The sequence below is a fragment of the Astatotilapia calliptera genome, chromosome 3 (assembly GCF_964374335.1).
Source record: "Astatotilapia calliptera chromosome 3, fAstCal68.1, whole genome shotgun sequence".
NCBI lineage: Eukaryota > Metazoa > Chordata > Actinopteri > Cichliformes > Cichlidae > Astatotilapia > Astatotilapia calliptera.
In genome coordinates this window covers 49,729,674-49,754,530 of record NC_137424.1, presented here as the reverse complement: position 1 = coordinate 49,754,530, position 24,857 = coordinate 49,729,674, and the positions used below count along the sequence as shown (strand labels likewise).

General features: G+C 40.6%; 2 protein-coding genes across 2 annotated transcripts; both read right to left on the bottom strand.

Annotated features, from left to right (window-relative positions):
* Nucleotides 1–691: 691 nt before the first annotated feature.
* Nucleotides 692–23,204, bottom strand: LOC113013869 (scavenger receptor cysteine-rich domain-containing protein DMBT1-like). Its single transcript, XM_080291737.1, has 14 exons — nt 22,897–23,204; nt 18,156–18,467; nt 11,471–12,234; nt 11,076–11,387; nt 10,574–10,885; nt 4,912–5,226; nt 4,463–4,774; nt 4,068–4,379; nt 3,566–3,877; nt 3,120–3,431; nt 2,681–2,992; nt 2,244–2,555; nt 1,712–1,809; nt 692–1,457 (listed from the first exon to the last, which is right to left on the bottom strand). The coding sequence occupies exons 4-14, from the start codon at nt 11,176–11,178 to the stop codon at nt 1,356–1,358; spliced, it is 2,802 nt and encodes a 933-aa protein (XP_080147863.1). The 5' UTR covers nt 11,179–11,387; nt 11,471–12,234; nt 18,156–18,467; nt 22,897–23,204; the 3' UTR covers nt 692–1,355.
* LOC145423335 (uncharacterized) lies at nt 13,728–14,939 on the bottom strand. The gene has a single exon (XM_080295650.1). The coding sequence runs from the start codon at nt 14,937–14,939 to the stop codon at nt 13,728–13,730; it is 1,212 nt and encodes a 403-aa protein (XP_080151776.1).
* Nucleotides 23,205–24,857: the final 1,653 nt, after the last annotated feature.

Sequence of the window (24,857 nt, the reverse complement as noted above, 5' to 3'; positions counted from 1 at the left end):
GTACGGACCTGCCGTGTTCTCCGTCATTTTGTACATAATTGTTTTTGGGGCAAATAAAATGCAGGTAGTGATTAAAACAGCAGAATTGATTATTACCAGTGCTGGAAATTCTAGCGCTTGCAGTGTTTTGATTTTGTTGCCACTCGTACCCACAATGCAATGCGCGAAAGTCACGTGGTCTGTCAATCTCCATAGATACCAAAATTTGCCGGTAGCACTTTAGTCATATTCATGGCACATTGCAGCATTTCAGTTTTGCTCAAGCAAAGCACAGGATAAATTAAAAATCATTTTTCAGTCTTTACTGTTCTTTGGCGTTACTGTATCCAAGTTCCTATGTGAAGGTCTTAGTAAATGCTGTAGCTCATTACAGGCTCTGTATTTATTGCAAAATAGGACCATAAGATTTTAAGCAGTAATGCACTTATTCTTGCAGCACTGGTTGTGTGTGTCGACACAACTAGTTATATAAATAAATTATCTGATTCGGTGTTACACGAAAACCATGATTTGTAAATTATTACTGTTAAAATGGGTAAAACTAAACAACTGTAAACTTCATCCTTCTGCTTTTTGAGAATATTTAAAGATATTTGTTGCAACTGTATTATTTTTTAACTTTTTTTTCCTAAACTGTCTACAGTGTATTTTGTTATATTTTTATTTCAAGTTCAAAATAAAATAGTCAATCTATCAATTAATTCATCTTTAATAATTCATAAAATGCAGTACAATACATAATTTATATGAATTCATAATAATTATTAATTGATCATTACTGAATCCAAGTAAGTAAAATAAGAGCAAAAAACAAAGCAGAACTACACACTCTCATGAAAAACAAACACAAAGGGAAGAGAAATCATTATCTAACTTAAACACATTATTGAAGAAGCCAAAGGTCTCCTGCTATGTGTGTCCTATTTAAGTATTGGTCTCATAAAAAGAAGCGTTTTTCATTAGTAAAGACAAAATAATTTAAGGCTTCTTGAATTTATATGCAGGTTTATATTGAAATGGATCCTAACAGAATGATCTTCCTGTTGTGTCTAATATATAGACTTCAATTATAAAGTAAAGTCAAGTAAAATCTAAATTTGATAGTCTCTTTGCTGAGACAAACCAAACTCATCACTGTTGAAAATTCATCACAGAAAATATTTGCTAAATCCATTGAAGTTAGCACTCTTTAACAGGTTACGTTTGGCTTACAACTAAATGCAGCACAACAGTAAACAAGCACAAAAAGCAGATATACTTTATAAAAATATGGAATGAATCAATAAGGTGCTTTTTAAAGGTTTTATATAACATTAGGTCTTTTTTTATACAGTTTTGGAAACAAACAGACTGAACTATGGAGGACACGTCTCTTGCTTTTTGAGCCTTTTCTTTTCTGGAAGTTTCTGCCAGCTCACTTTTACGTCATCAGATGAACCTCCCAACTTCTTTTCAACCTGTGTAACAGAAACGAGGATGTAATTGTTGCCTGTATTTTACAGATTCTCTGGGTAAAGATTAGAAAGTTGTCTCAGTGTAAAAGTAAGCTGTGTGTTTAAAAATTTGACTGTTTAGAGAAATAAGTATGTCTGTCTGGGAATTAGGCAAGTAAATTACCTTACTTGAACAGTACAGAGAAATCTCCATCAACAAATACGAACATCTTGAAGATGAAACTTTACTCTGCATTTAAGTATTCTATACACGTTACCCATTTCAAGATGCCCTCCCTCACAGCGGGGTCTGTCATGTCCACTTGGGAGTTGACATCAGCCAGATTCAGTTTCACTGAGAACTTTTTCCGTGAAGCTGGTGGGATCATAAAATTCTCTTTAATTTTAGTTCATATCTATACAGTTTATATAATTACAGTCACCACCAACATTGTCAATATTTCTAACAGTGGTGTTTATGTGGGTGTCTCAGGTTCAAAACTGGTTTGCACTCATTTTTATGTCAAACTGGCAGCATGTTCTTGTTCTATAAAAGTTACTGAACAACTACATTACAGTGTAATTGATTGTAATGATGACCCGATGGGATGTGAAAGGAATGAGCTGAGAGGTGACTGAACATAACTGTAGTAAAGTCTGTGTCAAAGCTGATTGTATTATTTCTCTTTCTCTGTGGATAGAGGTGCATTATAGACAAAATGATTTTCCCAATGAGATATATGATGAAGCAATGAAATAGTTATAATTACCATTTTTAACATTCTGTGGATGATCCAAAATTTTTCTCACCTGAACAGATGACAGTAGCGCTCTGACCACGTTCACATTTTTTTTTTCCAAATCCACTGTGTTTACACTCAGTTAGAGAACTTTCATTTCCTGAACAGGTCACATTATCAAGCCAAATCTGTCCAGTTCCTGCACCAAACTGAGCCGATTGAGGAGTCTTTACTGCCGTCCCACAGTTCAGCTCTCTGCAAACCACCGCGGCATCATTTAAGTCCCAGCCGTCAACACAGACTGTTCCCCAGATGTTATTGTAGTAAACTTCAACTCTGCCAGAACATCGAGTCGATCCAGACCCAGTTAATCTGACTGGACCTGTGAGGCAAAAAGATATGAAGAGTATTTTGAAATATTCCTTAAAGTAAAAAAGAGAAAAATTTCATGTATGATGCACAAGAACAGACTGGCTTGCCCTGTATTGAATATCTAAAATTTCTCACCTGAACAGATAACACCTGCGTCATTGCCATGTCCATAGATGTATGTTCCCCATCCACTGTTTTGACACTCAGTCAGAGAGCTTTCACTTCCTGAACAGGCAACATTATAAAGCCAAATCTGTCCAGTTCCTGCACCAAAGTAAGAAAACCGAGGAGCCTGTAGTGCCGGTCCACAGTTTAACTGTCTACAAACCACCTCAGCATCATTTAAGTCCCAGTTAAAATCAAAGACTGTTCCCCAGATGTTATTGTGATAGATTTCAACTCTGCCAGAGCATCGAGTTGATCCAGATCCAACTAATCTGATCGGACCTATGAGACATAAGATTTGATCAATATTGGAATTTGTTCCTGATAAATAAATATTGATTTTTTTTATTGTATGAGACACAAGGACAGATTACATTTCAATGTGTTTATTATCTAAATGTTATCTCACCTGAACAGATCACACCAGCATCTTTATCATGTCCACACTTTTTTGATAGAAATGCACTGTGCTGACACTCAGTTAGAGAATTTTCATTTCCTGAACAGGTCACATTGTCAAACCAAATCTGTCCAGTTCCTGCACCAAAGTGAGCTGATCGAGGAGCCTGAAGTGCCGGTCCACAGTTTAACTGCCTGCAAAGCACCGCAGCATCGTTTAAGTCCCAGTAATCATCACAGACTGTTCCCCAGCTGTTATTGTGATAGATTTCAACTCTTCCGGAGCATGGAGTCGATCCAGATCCAACTAATCTGATTGGACCTGTCAGGAAAAATAATGAAGAATATTCTGAGATTGTTAATATTATTCTTCCTCACATTAACAAAAGTATTTCAGACACAACATCCAAGAACAAAGTGATCTTCATTCTCTTGAGTATCTGAAAGTTATCTCACCTGAACAAATGACACCAGCAGTCTGATAATATCCACAGGTGTATGTTCCAAATCCAAGATGTTGACACTGAGTTAGAGAACTTTCATTTCCTGAACAGGTCACATTATCAAGCCAAATCTGTCCACCTACTGCCCCAAAGTAAGCTGATCGAGGAGCCTGCAGTGCCGTCCCACAGTTTAACTCTCTGCACACCACCTCTGCATCATTTAAGTCCCAGCCGTTGTCACAGACTGTTCCCCAGGTGTTGCCATAATAGAATTCAACTCTTCCAGAGCATCGAGTCGATCCAGACCCAACTAACCGGACTGGACCTGCCAGGCAATAGAAGTTATTTATATTTCAATTCCTCTTTGCACTAGAAAAACCCCAACACTTTTATAAATTTATAAAGCACTTTTAAAAACAACAGCAGGGCTGAACAGATGCTGTGAAAACATTTAATGTATGACAGACTAGACCAGGCTGACCAACAGTGACATGAGTATCTAAAATGTTTCTCACCTGAACAGATGACACCAGCATCTTGTTGATGTCCACAGTAGTTTGTTCCAAATCCACTGTGTTGACACTCAATTAAAGAACTTTCATACCATGAACAGCCCATGTTATCAAGCCAAATTTGTCCAGTTCCTGCACCAAAGTAAGCTGATCGAGGAGCCTGTAGTGCTGTCCCACAGTTTAACTGTCTGCAAACCACGTGAGCATCATTTACATCCCAGCCATTATCACAGACTGTTCCCCAGCTGTTATTGTGATAAACTTCAACTCTACCAGAACATCGAGTTGATCCAGATCCAACTACTCTAACTGTACCTATCAGGCAAAGAAGTTGAAAAAGTATTTCATATATGACACACAATACCAGACTAATCTGCAATGGCTACAATTTTTCTCACCTGAACAGATCACACCCGCATCCTGACCATGTCCACAGCTGTTTGATCCAAATCCACTGTGTTGGCACTCAGTCAGAGAACTTTCATTTCCTGAACAGGTCACATTATCAAGCCAAATCTGTCCAGTTCCTGCACCAAAGCGAGCTGATCGAGGAGCCTGCAGTGCTGTCCCACAGTTTAACTGTCTGCAAACAACCTGAGAATCATTTAAGTCCCAGTTATCATCACAGACTGTTCCCCAGGTGTTACTGTGATAAATTTCAACTCTGCCAGAGCATCGAGTCGATCCAGACCCGGCTAATCTGACCAGACCTATTTGGCAAAAAAATAAATAAATAAATAAATAAATCTTTAAAATGTTGGTTAAATTACATAAAAATAAAGATTTTGTAGATGATACAAAGGAACAGACAGACTTTCATTTTCTTTAGTTTATAAATTTTTTGCACCTGAACAGAAGACACCAGCATCTTGTTGATGTCCACAGTAGTTTGTTCCAAATCCACTGTGTTGACACTCTGTTAAAGAATTTTCATTTCCTGAACAGGCCATATACGAAAACCAAATCTGTCCAGTTCCTGCACCAAAGTAAGCTGATGGAAGAGCCTGTAGTGCTGTCCCACAGTTTAACTGTCTGCAAACCACCTGAGCATCATTTACATCCCAGCCATTATCACAGACTGTTCCCCAGATGTTATTGTAATAAACTTCAACTCTGCCAGAACATCGAGTCAATCCAGATCCAATTAATCTGATGGGAACACCTGAAAACAAAACAGGGAACATTCATCTAACAACTCCAACATCATTGTGAAGTTTGCGGACGACACTACAGTGGTGGGTCTTATCACCAACAGTGATGAGACGGCTTACAGGGAGGAGGTCAGCGCCCTGACCCACTGGTGTCAAGACAACCATCTCACCCTCAACGTCGCAAAGACAAAGGAGTTGATAGTGGACTTCCGGAGGTGCAGAGAAGTACACACCCCCATCACCATCAACGGCGCTGCTGTGGAGAGAGTGAGCAGCTTCCGGTTCCTTGGCGTACATCTGGCTGAGGATCTTACGTGGTCAGTACACACAAACAAAACAGTGAAGAAGGCGCAGCAGCGCCTCTTCTTTCTCAGGAGACTGAAAAGATTCGGCATGAGCCCCCGCATCCTCAGGACCTTCTATCACTGTGCCATTGAGAGCATCCTCACTGGATGCATCACCACCTGGTATGGCAACAGCACCGCCTACAACTGCAAAGCTCTCCAGCGAGTAGTGCGGTGCTCTGAACGGATAATTGGAGGTGAGCTTCCCTCCCTCCAAGACATCTACAGGAAGCGGTGCCTGAGGAAAGCAGGGAGGATCATCAAGGACTCCAGTCACCCCAGCCATAAACTGTTCAGACTACTTCCATCAGGAAGGAGGTTCTGCAGCATCCGGTCCCGTACCAGCAGACTGAGAGACAGCTTCTTCCACCAGGCCATCAGACTGCTGAACACTTCATAGACACCTCAGCTTCACTACTGGAACTTCAACATTATGCACTACATACCGTACAGTAATGCCACTGTTTTGCACATGTCTCAACTCTGTATATTTTTATATTTTTATATATTTTATTTTATTATTCTTTACTATTTAATTTGTAAAAATGTGTATACACACACACACCCACACACACACACACACACACACACACACGTAGAAAAACATTTAGTATACACATCTAGAAATGCATACACTATTATATATTGTACATATATTTATTAGTGTCAGGTTGGCCATTCTTGTATTTTGCTCGTTTGTGTTGTTGTGTTTTGCACATCTCTGTTGCTTGTGGGGCTCGCACACAAGAATTTCACTCGCATGTGCTGTACCAGTGTGCCTGCACATGTGATGTGACAATAAAAGTGATTTGATTTGATTTGATTTGATTCATTGTAAATGGTATTATGTTTAATTTTCACGACTAGTTAACTATGTTCAACATATATTCTAAAAAGTCTTAGCGTGCCATCACACATCCCATTTTTCTATTGCCCATCTATCATCATTATTAACCCTGTTTTCTTCTCGTAGTAATTCCTAATGCTGTTTGGATGCAAATGGCTCTCCTACATGCATGTAAACTGAGCACGAGGAGCATGTGGGTCTCTCCTTCTTGCTTTCTCCCTCACCACCATAAACTTTGCTACTAGTTTTTAGTTGCTTCTAGCAGATATGTTTAATTATTACTAATCAAATAATCATTCTTATAAACAAGAATCTTTCCTGCTCTTTTTCCATTGTTGAAGGAAAAGAGCAGGTAAAATTGAAGGAAATTTGAAATTGCTGACTAAGGATGAAGGTATATTTGGTAAGAGTCATGTTGCTGTGATGACACTCGGTTGCATCAAACTGATATTGAATCAGTGTGCAGTTTTACTAAAACAATGATGGACTCTATAGTTTTCTCTCGTCCTTTGCCCTATCAGCCAGATGTGACATGTAAGCCATATGCAGTGTTGGGGAGTAACGGAATACATGTACCGCCGCTACGTATTTAAAATACAAAATATGAGTAACTGTATTCCGTTACAGTTACCGTTTAAAAGGGTGGTATTCAGAATACAGTTACTTTGTTGAAATAAATGGATTACACTGCGGTACTTTCCTGTTTCATATAGTCGCGGGTCTCTGTCTCTCGCAAGAAAAGTTGACCCACACAACAAAGTAAAGCTATTTTTCGGCTACGAGCCGACAGGGACCCCGCCGTATTAGCCAGAGGTCCCTTTACTACAGTTCGGAGTCGCGGACCTTCAGTAATAGTAATAAATCACACAGCAATAGTACATTCACGTTGTTGTAAAAAGCATGATAATATATTAAGTAATCCAAAGTATTCAGAATACGTTACTGTCATTGAGTAACGTAATGGAATACGTTACAGAATACATTTTGGGGCATGTATTCTGTATTCTGTAATGGAATACATTTTAAAAGTAACCTTCCCAACACTGGCCATATGTTCTTCTTAAACTGCTGACTGACTCAGGGTTGTCCACAGAATGATGTGGGATTCTTAGGTAATATAAACAATTCTGGGGAAATCCTGGTCCTGTTAAAAAAACTGGCATCCATCCCACTTTAGATGTAGGAATTTATTAAACACCCGAAAACATCATGAAGGAGAGTTACAGTCCTATTTGCCTCCTTGCATCTTCCATCCACCAAAGACCTTATTCTCATTGATCAGGGGTGGCCATCTCCAGGCCTTGAGAGGCAGGGTCCTGCAGATTTTAGATGTCCTTGATCCAACACAGCTGATTAAAATAGGTAGATTACTTCCTCAATTTGTCTTGAAGTTCTCCAGAGGCTGGTAATGAACTAATCATTTGATTCAGGTGTTTTGACTCAGGGTGAGCTCTAAAACCTGCAGGACACCGGCCCTCGATGTCTGGAGTTGGCTTTTCTTCCTTGTTAGTAAATAAATTAATTGTTGATCAAGATAGTGATTTATTCGGCCTGACAGACACCTGGTTGGAGCTAGATGAATATGTTAGTTTATATGAGCCATACTGCCAGAAAACTCAAAGCACAGGCCGAGGAGGTCGAGTGGCAGCAGTCTTTCACTTCCACATATTATTCAACCATAGACCCAGACAGAGTTTCAATATGACTCTTGGCCTTGTCCACTTAATTGGAAAACTAAAAAAAACAGCTTTATTTGTTTTAATCCATCATCTACCAGACCATTATAGTTTCTATCTGAATTATCTAGCTGACTTTTGTATTTGTTGCTCAGTACTGATTAAATAATTATGGCAGGTGATTTTAACATTCATGTACTTGGTGAAAACAACGGCCCCAATAATTAATTTATTATTAGACTCAGTTGGCTTCTCTCACTTTGGATCTTGTCCCGAAATATTGGTCAGAAACCAAGCATTTAACAATATTCCCTGAAAACCCTCTTTTGTCTGATCATTTACCAACATTTAAATTTACAATGAAGTACACAGCAGTGGTGGTTAAATTTTTGTTATCGTAGGTGTAATGCTGAAAGTCCTGTAAGTTTAAGGCAGTGATTCATCCACTTTTATCTTCTTAAATGCTAACTGCCGGTTACCTAAACCTTTCTCCTTCAGAGGTCAGTTATTCCATTAATAGTGCTATTTTTTGTGCTATAAAAAAGCAAGGATATCTTGAAGTTTACACAGCAACATTCTCACCTCAAAACATCTTAAAAGTTTATTTTGTGATCTAGAAAGAGTAATATTTCAAACTCCGCCACTCTGCGTTCCTCTGCAACTGCCTCGTTTGAGTTTCGGATGAAATGCATTCTGGGATATTTGCCTGGGTTTGGCTATAGTAGCTAGCAAGCTGATTGAAGACCAAAAAAACCAATCAGAATTTTTGCATCCAAGTCTGTCACTGGTTGGTTTTGTGGCACAAATATAACGGTGTACAGAAAGAGTTGAACGCGCAGGGGCAGAGACGTTGAGAGCGCAAGCAACACATTGCCAGCGGGTCCACAGAGATCTTAGCAAGAGCAAATGCAAAAACTGAGCGAGAGGGCCTGTTATTGTGTGTTTATATGGATGATAGCAAACACTGAAATACATTTTTTGCACGCAGCAATGAATTTTGTTTGCACAAATTTAGGTTTTCTTCACTCAAAATAAATTTCTTGTCAAAATGCAACACTTGCACCTGCAAATTTTTTTTACGTGTGCTCAATTGGTTTTTTTTTTACGTGTGCTCAGAATAGTGGCACAAAAATAACACCATACCCATCGAAGTGGGATTGTTGTGTGACTTCCTGTTAGTTCCCCAGCAAGCCAGTAAGTGTTAGTCTGTGTCCCAATTCAGGGTCTGCACGCTTGAAGTACGCATTTTAAGTGTAATTACGTCACCACCACGCGACGAAGGCTGTCCCAATTCGAAATGTACTTCAAATTTATACTCCAAATGCGCCATCGATTTCCCCAAATATCAAGCGTGGTCCAGTGCACGCTTTGTGGTCCCATTTACCCCAAAATTCATAGCACAGCGGTGGGTGTGGATAATTTTGCCGCAAAATACGGCAGAAGGGAGCAGCCGAAGAGTGAACTGTCAAAAGTAAGTACTGAATATGATGTCACTTATTTATGTGCGAATGTTTAATAATGAAGAACATTAAAACTGTTGGCCACATGTCGGCAAAGTTGTGTGACATTAGTGATGTCTGTACTTTCAGCGTTAACTTGGTTGTAAAGCCAACCAAGTGCTGAAAATGACTTTTCAGCACAGAAATGAAGCCCAACAATCATGGTTTACAGTCCTGTGGTCTCAGCCTCAGATACTCAACTAATCAAAGTGATGTCATCACAAAAATGAATGACTAACAAAACATTTTTCTCCTTCATTTCTGTCACACAATGCTGTATGTAACGTTTCTCACCGTTAGTATCATGGTTGCTAGGCAACCTGCAGTGCAACAAAGCCTAGACCGTCTATTTCACAGGCCTCTCACTTCCGCACTTCTCGTACTTATAGTACGCACCGTACGTAGTACGCGTAGTGTGCGTACTTCAAGCATGCAGACCCTGAATTGGGATACAGCCTTAGTCTGCCACGATTGTGGAATTTACTAATGGCTGCCTGTGTTTTTCCCAGGAGGATTGCAGGAACTAGAGGACAGTCAGCTCAAGGAGTGGAGACATGGAGCACTGGGATGGAGAGAATACACAGAGCAGGAGTCTGGAATGCACTGAGGATTTGTTTTTGGATTATTATTTACTGCATCTTGAAAGAGCTGATTGTAAAAGCGAAGCTCTCAATTTACTAGTCGATCTACGTCCCTACCCTCACCTATGGTCACGAGCTGTGGGTAGTGACCAAAAGAACGAGATCGCGGATACAAGCGGCAGATATGAAAAATACTTTTTTTTTTTTAAGTTTTGTATAGAAATTACACAAAATTCAGAGCATGGAGTCGATCCAGATCCAACTAATCTGATCAGGCCTGTCAGGAGAAATAATGAAGAATATTCTGAGATTGTTAATATTATTCTTCCTCACATTAACAAAAGTATTTCAGACACAACATCCAAGAACAAAGTGATCTTCAGTCTCTTGAGTATCTGGAAGTTATCTCACCTGAACAAATGACACCAGCAGTCTGATAATATCCACAGGTGTATGTTCCAAATCCAAGATGTTGACACTGAGTTAGAGAACTTTCATTTCCTGAACAGGTCACATTATCAAGCCAAATCTGTCCACCTACTGCCCCAAAGTAAGCTGATCGAGGAGCCTGCAGTGCCGTCCCACAGTTTAACTCTCTGCACACCACCTCTGCATCATTTAAGTCCCAGCCGTTGTCACAGACTGTTCCCCAGGTGTTGCCATAATAGAATTCAACTCTTCCAGAGCATCGAGTCGATCCAGACCCAACTAACCGGACTGGACCTGCCAGGCAATAGAAGTTATTTATATTTCAATTCCTCTTTGCACTAGAAAAACCCCAACACTTTTATAAATTTATAAAGCACTTTTAAAAACAACAGCAGGGCTGAACAGATGCTGTGAAAACATTTAATGTATGACAGACTAGACCAGGCTGACCAACAATGACATGAGTATCTAAAATGTTTCTCACCTGAACAGATGACACCAGCATCTTGTTGATGTCCACAGTAGTTTGTTCCAAATCCACTGTGTTGACACTCAATTAAAGAACTTTCATACCATGAACAGCCCATGTTATCAAGCCAAATTTGTCCAGTTCCTGCACCAAAGTAAGCTGATCGAGGAGCCTGTAGTGCTGTCCCACAGTTTAACTGTCTGCAAACCACGTGAGCATCATTTACATCCCAGCCATTATCACAGACTGTTCCCCAGCTGTTATTGTGATAAACTTCAACTCTACCAGAACATCGAGTTGATCCAGATCCAACTACTCTAACTGTACCTATCAGGCAAAGAAGTTGAAAAAGTATTTCATATATGACACACAATACCAGACTAATCTGCAATGGCTACAATTTTTCTCACCTGAACAGATCACACCCGCATCCTGACCATGTCCACAGCTGTTTGATCCAAATCCACTGTGTTGGCACTCAGTCAGAGAACTTTCATTTCCTGAACAGGTCACATTATCAAGCCAAATCTGTCCAGTTCCTGCACCAAAGCGAGCTGATCGAGGAGCCTGCAGTGCTGTCCCACAGTTTAACTGTCTGCAAACAACCTGAGAATCATTTAAGTCCCAGTTATCATCACAGACTGTTCCCCAGGTGTTACTGTGATAAATTTCAACTCTGCCAGAGCATCGAGTCGATCCAGACCCGGCTAATCTGACCAGACCTATTTGGCAAAAAAATAAATAAATAAATAAATAAATCTTTAAAATGTTGGTTAAATTACATAAAAATAAAGATTTTGTAGATGATACAAAGGAACAGACAGACTTTCATTTTCTTTAGTTTATAAATTTTTTGCACCTGAACAGAAGACACCAGCATCTTGTTGATGTCCACAGTAGTTTGTTCCAAATCCACTGTGTTGACACTCTGTTAAAGAATTTTCATTTCCTGAACAGGCCATATACGAAAACCAAATCTGTCCAGTTCCTGCACCAAAGTAAGCTGATGGAAGAGCCTGTAGTGCTGTCCCACAGTTTAACTGTCTGCAAACCACCTGAGCATCATTTACATCCCAGCCATTATCACAGACTGTTCCCCAGATGTTATTGTAATAAACTTCAACTCTGCCAGAACATCGAGTCAATCCAGATCCAATTAATCTGATGGGAACACCTGAAAACAAAACAGGGAACATTCATTGTAAATGGTATTATGTTTAATTTTCATGACTAGTTAACTATGTTCAACATATATTCTAAAAAGTCTTAGCGTGCCATCACACATCCTATTTTTCTATTGCCCATCTATCATCATTATTAACCCTGTTTTCTTCTCGTAGTAATTCCTAATGCTGTTTGGATGCAAATGGCTCTCCTACATGCATGTAAACTGAGCACGAGGAGCATGTGGGTCTCTCCTTCTTGCTTTCTCCCTCACCACCATAAACTTTGCTACTAGTTTTCAGTTGCTTCTAGCAGATATGTTTAATTATTACTAATCAAATAATCATTCTTATAAACAAGAATCTTTCCTGCTCTTTTTCCATTGTTGAAGGAAAAGAGCAGGTAAAATTGAAGGAAATTTGAAATTGCTGACTAAGGATGAAGGTATATTTGGTAAGAGTCATGTTGCTGTGATGACACTCGGTTGCATCAAACTGATATTGAATCAGTGTGCAGTTTTACTAAAACAATGATGGACTCTGTAGTTTTCTCTCGTCCTTTGCCCTATCAGCCAGATGTGACATGTAAGCCATATGTTTTTCTTAAACTGCTGACTGACTCAGGGTTGTCCACAGAATGATGTGGGATTCTTGGGTAATATAAACAATTCTGGGGAAATCCTGGTCCTGTTCAAAAAACTGGCATCCATCCCACTTTAGATGTAGGAATTTATTAAACACACGAAAACATCATGAAGGAGAGTTACAGTCCTATTCCACCAGGGACACCCACCCCGACACGACACATGGCCAAACAGTTTCAAGGTTCCAAAAATACTATGAAAAATACTTTTTCTTCGTAATTTTGTTAAGTTTTGTTCAGAAATTACACAAAATTCCGTCTCACGTTAAGTGTGATAGAAACAGCTTACACTGACATCCATCTTGATAAAAGATGAGTGTTATGAAGCCGTGTTTACATTTATTTGCACTACTTTCCACTCTGGATGTCTTATGTTAAGCTTTAAGTATAAAAGGGTCCATTCTACAACCTGTTTGTTTGTGTATTTTTAAGTTGTTTAATATAAACATTATTTTGTGCTGATATTCCACTTTTTTCAGAACTAAAGAGTTTTTAAAATCTGCATAATTTTTTTGGCATACAAGTATAATAGAATAGCTTTAGTGTTGAGTTTTTTTTATATTTTAGTATGAACTTGTACAAAATGCAGCAAGAAAACATTTTTTAAAAATTCCTATTGGTATCGAATATCCAAATTTATGATATCAATATTGGACATAAAAAGTATCATTCTGCGGAGGTAAGCATCAACGACACAGAGCTCTCAGTTCTCACTCCTTCTTTATTCGTCTCCAACATCAACTGCACAGATCGCGCCACAAAACACAGGAACACACTTCTTCAACACTGGGTGTGAGTGGAGCCCTCTAGTGCCCCCCCCCCCCCCCGAATACCCAGCAGAACTAGTCCAGGACCCTGGGCTTAAGCAAACGACCGGAACGGGTGAACCGGGGGGTGTGTGGAACTGACAGAGGGCAACCCAGCCCGGGAGCGAGGCTGGCACTGGCGGTCAGAAAAAGCTGCAGATGACTCGGACTCCGTTGATTGTGGGTCGCTCCTGGCGGAAAAAACAGAATCCATCAGCCCAGTGGCAGGTGGGCGACCGCAGCGAGGGGCCTGGGCCGGGACCACCTGATCCTCTTGCATAACATGTGCAGGCTTAAGTCTGTCAACAGAGACAACCTCCTGGCGACCACCAAAGTCCAAAATGAAATGTTTGTTGCCTGGTTTAAGAACCCTGTATGGCCCGTCATATGGTGGACGCAGCGGAGTCCTATGGGCATCGTGCCTGATGAAAACAAAACGAGCAGAGTCCAACGAACTCGGGACAAAAGTGTCAGGTAGGCAGTGGTGCACAGGACCAGGAACAGGAAATGAGACTCTTGGGGGGCGAAAAGGCAACAAAGAGGTATCGAAACATGGGGGAGGGCTCTCAGGTAAGAATTCCCCGGGGACCCGGAGGGGCTGGCCGAGGACCAGTTCAGCCGGGGAAACCCCGAGGTCTTCTTTAACCGTGCTACGCAATCCCAGCAAAACCCACGGAAGACGGTCGACCCAGTCGCCACCTGTTAAGGAAGCCCGGAGCGCGGCCTTAAGTGACCGGTGAAACCGTTCGCACATCCCGTTAGCTTGCGGGTGGTATGCTGTGGTGCGGTGGACCTTGACCCCCAGGCCGTCAGCCATAGCAGACCAAAGCTCAGAAACAAACTGGGGGCCCCTGTCCGAGGTAATGTCAGCAGGGGGGCCGAAACGTGGAACCCACGTTGACAAAAATGCTGACTCTGAAATGGCCGCCAACTGGCGCTGCTGGCATGCGCTCCATGGGTCAGAGATATTGGACATCGCAAACGTCAAAGGTTTGTGGTCAACGTACGCAGTAAAGTTGCGACCCTCGAGGAAAAAACGAAAATGTCGTGTCGCGAGGTGCAGGGCCAGCAACTCCCTGTAAAAAACACTGTATTTGCGTTCAGCATCCCGGAGCGTACGACTGAAAAAGGCAAGTGGTTGCCAGAGACCTGGAACCCGCTGTTCCAACACCCCACCCACTGCCACGTCGGACGCGTTGGTGGTCAACGCAATCTCCGCCGACGGAAGCGGGTGTGCCAGCAGGACGGTGTCAGCCAGCGCAGACATGGCTGCGGAGAACGCATGGACGTGTTCCGGCAGCCAGTCAACCGGATCTTTGGCTGTTTTACCTTTTAAGGCAGCATAGAGTGGCTGTAGCAGGTGGGCAGCTCTGGGGAGAAAGCGGTTGCAAAAATTTATCATCCCCAAGAACTCCTGCAACGCTTTAACCGACGTGGGACGTGGAAAAGCCGAAACGGCCTGGACTCTGTCGGGCAACGGAACCACACCTTCAGGGGGTAATGACAGCGGTTTTAGGAACGGACAGGAACTTGGTGATACCCCCGCACCAAGTCAATTTTAGAAAAAATCAACGTTCCGGCGAGATTGGCAGAAAAATCGTGAATGTGGGGGATGGGGTAACGGTCATTCTCCGTGGCATTATTTAAACGGCGGAAATCTCCGCATGGCCACCACCGACCGTCCGATTTGTCCACACCCACGTCGTTGATGCTTACCTCCACATCGGGTGTGAGTAGAGCCCTTTAATGGTCCACCACAATACCATCTGTATTGTACAGTTGTGTACTGTATTTATTCTTATTGTATTCTAATTTTTGCCTCATAACTTTTGCACTGTCCACTTCCTGCTGTGACAAAACAAATTTCCCACGTGTGGGACTAATAAAGGTTATCTTATCTTATCTTATCTTATCTCTAATATAAAGTAGAGATGGGCCGATCCGATATTATGTATACTGACCTAAATTACTGGAGCGGCTATCGGAGAGAAATAAAAAGTGTAATCCGATCCATTAAATGTCACGAAAGCACCTCACAAAACTTGCGACACGCCATAACTCGCCTCATAACCGTAGGATGTTGGAGCGGTATGCATCACGTGATAGAACGGCTGTGGCGTGCGAGACCTGTCGGTGGTCTGGTTGAGCATTTGGAGCTTAGCTACCAACCCGGCATTTCATCTCCGCCAAAGTTATCCCCAAGAGAAGTAAAGCAAGTGTGTAAGTCCATCTCTGAATGTTTGTAAAGCATTCCCACGTTAAGCTTAACAACCGATATATGGAGCGACTGCCTCTTCTCTCTCTCTCCCTCTCCTGCTGCTACTTCAATCATGAAACTGATCAATGATCAGCTGATCGGCTTTTCTGTTGCAAGTCCGTCTCTCTTCTTTGTTTTTGGCCCACTTCGCACCAGAAAGAGGAAACCAGCGGATAAACAACAGCAGCACGTTTGAGCTTAATAAGCTGTTGTTAGAATTTATTTAATATTACTTTCTACACCAGGATCTTTTTTTACGTAGCTGATGGCTGGTAACTGTGCAGGGGTAGATCTAGCAAAGTTTAGCCAGGGGGGCCGATAGGGCATTAACAGGGAAAAGGGGGCACAAAGAAATACTTTCTTATTCTCATTTAAAATGTCTAGCTTTTATTAAATAACTATCTGACACCCAAAGTTTTAATTTGACGTAAAATGAATAGAAGTCCATTACTGTATATAGTAACTATTAAGTCTAATATACCCTAGTAAGCTATACTACTTTTTCCTTTGGGAAGATACCATCTGTGGAGTCTGCAGTTCTGTTAAAGAAAGATGTTTAATCTATTTAATATTTCTTGAAAAATAATTTATTTCTGTGCATTTTCTTTCACACTGGATCAAATTAAGGTTGATTACGTTGATTAAGCATCATGAGGTGGAGGGTGAGGGGTGGTTCCCTATTTTTTATTTATTTTTTGTTGCTAGGAGTTGGAACCCTATTAGTTAGGTTGCTTAATATTTACGCTAAGTACTCTATAAAATACCAGAATAGGGAGGATGGTGTAGGTTTAAGTTGCATACAGGTATAACAGAATAGCTTTAGTATTGTTGTTGTTTTTTTTAAATTGAGTATGAACCTATTCAAAATGTAGCAAGATATTAAAAAAAAACAGTTTTATTGATTAAAAAACACACTATATCGGATTCATATCGGTATCGGCAGATATCCAAATTTATGATATCGGTATCGACCATAAAAAAGTGGTATCGTGCCATCTCTAATATAAACTAGACCACAAATCTGTCAAAGTGAGATACAGCATGCCAATAATGCCAATAGAGGACAAGAAAGCTCACAGGCAGGCATTTAAAGTTGGAGAAGATTTCTGGGGGTCAGATTTCTGTCTTTCTCCCTTACATATAAAATTTTAGGGTCATAGTTTGTTTATTAATATACAGTGATTTTATTTAGCTATCCTTGTTGTTTGTTAATTATTTCCAGCGTTTAAGTGTTTTCTGTGCCTGCCTTGTGTTCCTGGTGTTGTGTCTAGTGTCAATATTTCAATGTGTCAATATTCATGTTATTTCATGTTTTACTTTGACAGTCCCCTTTTCTGCTTTATGTGTGTGGTGTAGTGTAGTGTGTATAGAGATATATCTATATATAAATAATTTTAATTATAGTCTGTGCTTCCCTTTTGGTTTTATGTCGGATCGTCTGCGCCTTTGCTGGTCTTTCCCCTGTGTTTTCAGGTCTCAGGTTTTCCAGTTATGTTTCCTGTTTAGCTTTCCCAGTATAGGTTTTGTTAGTTAGTTTTCTAGTTGTCATTGCCTTTGTGTGTGTGTGTCTTTGTTTATTTGTGTTTTCTAAGATTTGTATAGCCCTAACAAAAGGCGAGCCTTTTGATATCATCATCGCCAGAGGTGACAATTAGTCAAGTTGGAAGTTACTGTCAGTCTCATTTTCTGATTGATTTCTGTTAGTTCAGTTTTGTTAATGTTGAGTGACTAAGCCTGAATCTGCTTCCCCATTGTATGGTTGGTTCCTGTTCATCGTCCTCTTTGGTCTCTTCAACTGCAACTGTGTTGAGGCGTCTTATATATTAGAATCCATTGAGCCATATATTTAGGAATTTTGAAGCAAACCAACACTCTTGACACAAGAATTGTGTTAACTACAAAAATAACTTAATAAACATCAACCAACCAAAAATAGAATTTCATCCTAACTCAGAAAGGCATAAGACTTCCAAATCTGAGTTTATGACAACTATATAACACCCAAAATACGAAAAATTAATCATGAAATAAAGTTTCCCCGTTTGCAGATAAAGATTTTACCATTGAAATCCTGCATTGAATGGTTACTGTGCAGCTTAATTTGATGGCTAACGCTTAATTTCAGTATGAAACACATCAACGAATGGACAAAAAATCTGTAAAGGGAAACTGTTGTATTTACAGTGTCTGACATGGTATAGATGATCGGAAAAAAAAAATTCTCACCTGAACAGATGGCACCAGCATCGTGATCATGTCCACATTTGTTTGATCCAAATCCATTGTGTTGACACTGAGCTAAAGATTCTTCATTTCCTGAACAGGTCACATTATCAAGCCAAATCTGTCCAGTTCCTGCACCAAACTGAGCGAATGGAGGAGCTCCTAGTGCCGTCCCACAGTTTAACTCTCTGCAAACCACCTGAGCATCGTTCAAGTCCCAGCTATCATCACAGACTGTTCCCCAGCTGTTATTGTGAAATATTTCAACTCTTCCAGAACATCGAGTCGATCCAGATCCAACTAATCTGATCAGATCTATCAGGCAAAGGATGTGAAGCAAATTTTTAATGTGTCTTAAATTAACAAAGAAAAATTATGGTAGTATATACCAGTTGAACGTTTTAAAACACCCCAATTTTTCCACTTGAATTTCATGCTTTTATTTCTTATTTACCTTATGCCTAAATTTGTATTTTGCCATGTTTTCTTATATTGTATTGTTGCTATATTTCTGTACTTTGGTAAGGTGACCTTGAGAGTCTTAAAGGGGCCTATAAATAAAATGTATTATTATTATTATTACTATTATTATTATTATTATTATTATTATTATTATTATTATTATTATTAGTGGTCATAGTAAGCAAGTCTTAGTTTCAACTGTGAAAAGAAGACTTTGCCTTGTTCTGTTTTCTTGCTTTAACTCATCTTGTCAAACCTGCAACTCAAAGAGGTTTGCCTAGGTCATGAAACGCCACCAATGGACTACTGAAGAGTGGAAGAAGGTATTATTGACAGAATCAAAATTTGAAATTTTCACTTCATCACACAGGATCTTTGTATGTTGTAAGTAGGTGAAAGGATGGTTCCACGCTGTGTGGTAACAACTGTCAAACATTGACGAGGAAGTGTGATGGTCTGGGGCTGTTTAGCTGGATCCAGTGTCAGTGACTTGTAAAGAAAAGTGAGTTGCACTCTGAACCAAAATGGCTTCCTCTGTCACAATTTGACTGTGCGGAGCAGGCAGGAAGGGACCCAAATGCAGACTCGTAAGCGGGATATGGACTCAAAACACAGCTTTAGTTGCTGAATGGAAAATAATACAACCCAAACTGGGAAATTAGAAGACCTAAACACACAGGGAGGCACACAGCTATGAGGGAGATGCTGACATAAATACACAGGAGGATAACGAGTGCAGTTAGAACACACAGGGAACACAGCTGACACAACATGACGTCACAGAGGAAGCACAACTAGAAACACCGAACATGGAAACACAAGAGCTTCACAATAAAACAGGAAACGCAGGAACATGATGCAGGAGTGGAGGAGAGGCAGACGAGAAGAGCAAGGGAACATGAGGGAGAGAGAGGAGAGATGACGACCCCTGGAAACAGAATGGAACACAGGAAGGGAAACAAGACGCAAGGGGTGTCACGGTTCTGGGTCCGTTGGACCCAGTATTTTGAGTTTATTATGTTTTGGTGTAATTTTGCATCAGGGATTGTTTTCTTGTTCTCTTGTTGTGTTAATGATGATGATGATTATGATGTTTATTATTAGAGTTTCATGTTTGTGTTTAGGATTTGTTCTTCGGTTGGGTCTGCTTAGTATATGTCTAGTTCCATGTGTCATTTTCTGTCTGTCTCTCAAATGTCAAGTCTGTGTCTTAGTGTGATGGTTTCTTGTTCCTGTTTTATTGTGAAGGTCTGCATCTTATGCTAGTGTGGGCAGCTTGGTTCCCCCTGGCTCGTTAACCCTGATCTCTCCCAGCTGTGTCTCCCTCCTGTTGCCCATTCGCTGATTACCACCCTGTGTATATTAGCCCTGTGTTTTCCTGTGCTCAGTGTCGCGTCGTACCCTCAGACCCTGCCTGTGTGTTCCTGCTTGGTTTCATGGTTTGGTTTGGGTTTTTGTTTCATGCCAGCAATAAAAGCTGTGGTTTTAGTTACATTTCGTCTCGGAGTCCTGCATTTGGATCCACATTTCCACCTGCCCGCACACAGAGCCCTGACAAGGGGCTCATATAACATATATAAAAACAGACGGATAGAGACATAGAGGGCAACTAATAATTAAGAATATAAACAGGGAATAAAAGAAACTCACAATACAATAACTAAGACTATAAATGAACCTTAACATAAACCATAATACAAAATATTATTAGAATACAACAAAATAAAAAATGCTGGCTCAAAAGGACCCAGAACCTTTACAACTGCAGCATTCTGCAGCACCATGCAGTTCCCTCTGGTATGTGTCTAATTGGTAAGAGGTTCATCCTACGGCAATATAATGACCCAAAACTAAGTCCAAGCTATGCCAGAACTACCTCAGGAAAAAGAGAACAAAACCGTAAGCTTGAAAACATGGAACGGACAGCACAGTCTCCAGTCTTAATTAGCCCCATCACGGTGGTTTAGGATGAACTGGATAAAAGAGTGAAAGCAAAGCAATCATGCATTTATGAGAACTTCTGCAACAAATATGGGAAGAATTTTCTGAAGAATATTTTATTTCTATTGCAGATAGAATGGTGTGTTTAGCTGTTATATGTACCAAAGGTGCTTACTTCGATGTGTCAAAAGATTAGCCCTCTACTGCATGACTTTTTAATTTTGGGGGAAAAATATATTTCTCCCTTTTTTGGGGGAGCTTTAGGGTCCCTAATAATATATCAATCATAAAATTTGACACCCTGCCCCCCCCCAAACAGATATTGGCTTGTTGCTTCAAGGCAACACTGTGCAACAAGGGTAGTAAAATGCCAAGTAATTCTATAATAAGCTGTATTAGTACAACAAGGATGAACAAATAAATAAACAACAAACAAACAATGTAAACATTTCACAAAACAATAAAACACCAAAATACATCCAACATTTGACCCTAACCCCATGCACGTGCGCGCGCGCACACACACACACACACACACACACACACACACACACACACACACACACACACACACACACACACACACACGCGCGCACACACACACACACACACACACACACACACACACACAGACACGTTGTGTTTCCATCACTTTTGGGGACATTACATTAACTTACATTAATTTCCTGGCGACTTATCCTGACTCTACCCATCACAAGTCCCTGCCTGAACCTTACCCTAACCCTGACTCTAGCCTTCACCCTAAAATTGAATGATTTACCTTGCCCACACAATGTGCTTACACATGGCCCACATACCGCAAAGAATGATGGCCCTTTGGTGGCCCAGACCTGGTTTGCCAGAGGTGGCCCACACATGGGCCAGCACAAGGCCAGTTTCAGACACCCTGGTCGTCCTGTGCTGGCCCATGTGTGGATTACCTTTGGCAAACCTGATCTGGGCCACCAAAGGGCCGTTATTCATTGTGGTATGTGGGCCATCTGTAGGTGGTGTGCAGCCACGGGCGAGTTGTAGACACACTGCTGGCCCTGTGCTGGCCCAGAACGGTTCCAGCTCTAGCCCCAGATGTCAGCATAATGTGTACCTTAATCAAGCCATGCAATAACAACATGTGCCAGAACATGCAAAACAGTGCACAAGTAACATGCCGAAACTCTGTTCAGACAGTGAATGGACTGATTTTTATTTAGCGCTTTTCTACTCTCCCAGATTACTCAGAGTGCCGGCTTGATACCAGATCCTGGCCAGACCTGCTTGCTATGTGGGCACTAACACACACACAGACACAGTTACTTTACCAACTGACCCCGGACCCCTGAGCTCCTAAGTGTCCCTCAAACCTCATTCAGGGATCCACTCGTCAACTTCACTGTCACTCCCTGAAAGCTCACTGTCCTCACTTTCTGAGGACAGAAAGTGCACATTCCCTTGGTTTCCTTGCATAAAAAGTTTTTACATCCATGTCCTGTAATTATGAGTAGATTGTAAAGTAAAAAACATTGACTATGATCATATAAAAGCACACAAACACATCTCTACACACATATCCAAATGCATTATATTGCCTGAAAAAAATTGGGCTAACTGCGCAGTGTTGCCTTGAGGCAACGAATGAAAATGAACAGTTTTACACTATATACACTCAACAAAAATATAAACGCAACACCTTTGTTACTGCTCCCATATTGTGTATCTGGAATGAATTTTAGGAATGAATTTTAGGTCTCTACGTCCATCCCATGGGGAATGGGAACAGTAACAAAGGTGTTGCGTTTATATTTTTGTTGAGTGTATATTCATGCACATACAAGTATTTTTTAATATACATTTACTTCACTATAAACATGTAAAATAGTGATCTTTATCTTGCCTCCTGATGGAGATGTCTCTGATGTAGTGCAGCTTGCAGAAAGGGGCCCTGCCCCCCCTCAAATCAAAGTCACACCACCTTCAACTCATCATTTTATTTGAAAGAGATGTGCCTGGTAGCATTGTTTGAAAAAAAAAAAGTTTTTTTTTTTTTTTGAAGGGCCACCATAAGGCATGAAAATGTGGTTTGTTGCCTCAGGGCAACGCTATGCAGTAGAGGGTTAGAATACATTTTGGTCTGTAAATTTAGTCCATGGTTTAATTTTAATTTTAATTACTTATTTTTACTATGCTTTAATTTCAGAGTTCAATGACACATTACACTGCATAAATAAAATCATTATTAAAAAGAACTGGAGAAATTGGGGTATTCTAAAACTTTGACCGATAGTATATTGCACCCAAGAAAAGATTTGGTTGAAATGCTTTCAGAATCAAAAATCTTTCTCACCAGAACAGACGACACCAGCATCTTGATTATGTACACAGTTGTTTGTTCCAAAACCACCATGTTGACACTGAGTTAATGAGCCTTCACTTCCTGAGCAGGTCACACGATCAAGCCAAATCTGTCCAGTTCCTGCACCAAAGTGAGCTGATCGAGGAGCCCCCCTTGCGGTCCCACAGTTTAACTGTCTACAAACGATCTCAGCATCATTTAAGTCCCAGCCATCATCACAGACTGTTCCAAAGCTGTTATTGTGATAAACTTCAACTCTGCCAGAACATCGAGTCGATCCAGAGCCAGCTAATCTGATCAGATCTATTAGTTAAAAGATGTGAAGAACTTGATAATATGTTCTTGACCTTGAAAGAAAATGGTTTCACTGATGACAGACAATTTCTGAATGATTCATGTGTCTTTGGTACCTAAACATTTTCTCACCTGAACAGATGACAGCAGCATCCTGACCATGTCCACAGTTGTTTGTTCCAAATCCACTGTGTTGACACTCAGTAAGAGAACTTTCACCTCCTGAACAGGTCACATGATCAAGCCAAATCTGTCCAGTTCCTGCACCATAGTAAGCTGAATGAGGAGCTTCTAGTGCCGACCCACAGTTTAACTGTCTGCAAACCACCTCAGCATCATTTAAGTCCCAGCCATCATCACAGACTGTTCCCCAGCTGTTATTGTGATAAACTTCAACTCTTCCAGAGCATCGAGTCGATCCAGATCCAACTAATCTGATTGGACCTATGAGACAAAAGATATGGACAATATTTTAATGTTATTTGCAATAAAAACAACAAAGTATAACAAATAAGAACAGACTGACGTGCAATGTGTTCAGTATTCAAAATGTGCCTCACCTGAACAGATGACACCAGCGTCTTGTTGATGCCCACAGTTATTTGTTCCAAATTGGTTGTATTTACATTCAATTAGAGAACTTTCATTTCCTGAACAGCCCACATTATCAAGCCAAATCTGTCCAGTTCCTGCACCAAAGAGAGCTGATCGAGGAGCCTCTAGTGCCGTCCCACAGTTTATCTGTCTGCAAACAACCTGAGCGTCTTTTAAGTCCCAGTAATCATCACAGACTGTTCCCCAGATGTTATTGTAATAAATTTCAACTCTTCCAGAGCATCGAGTCGATCCAGACCCGGCTAATCTGATCCGATCTATGATGCAAAAGACATAAACAAAATATTTCATGTATGACACACAATAGCAGACTGACCTGAAATGTCATTGGTACTTAAAAGCTTTCTTACCTGAACAGATGACATCAGCATCATGGTGATTTCCACAACTGTATGTCCCAAATCCTCTGCCGTTACATTCAATTAGAGAACTTTCATTTCCTGAACAGCCCACATCATCAAGCCAAATCTGTCCAGTTCCTTCACCAAAGTGAGCTGATTGAGGAGCCTCTAGTGCCGACCCACAGTTTATCTGTCTGCAAACCACTGCAGCATCATTTAAGTCCCAGCCATTATCACAGACTGTTCCCCAGCTGTTATTGTGGTAAACTTCAACTCTCCCAGAACATCGAGTCGATCCAGATCCAGTTAATCTGATCAGATCTGAAATGAAAAATATTTTAATACTTTCCTGACAAAATATAAATCATTTATGACATAGAGCGACATATGCTGTGTTCAGTATTTAAAATATTTTCTTACCTGAACAGATGACACCAGCATCATAATAATAATAATTATAATAATAATAATAATTATTGCGCATTCCCCATCCAGAGTAATGACACTGAGTTAAAGAATTTTCACTTCCCGAACAGGCCACATTATAAAGCCAAATTTGTTTAGCTTCTGGACTATAGTAAGATGATAGAGGAGCCTGTATTGCTGTTCCACAGTTTAACTGTCTGCAAACAACCTCAGCCTCGTTTAAGTCCCAGCCATTACCGTAGACTGTTCCCCAGATGTTATTGTAATAAATTTCAA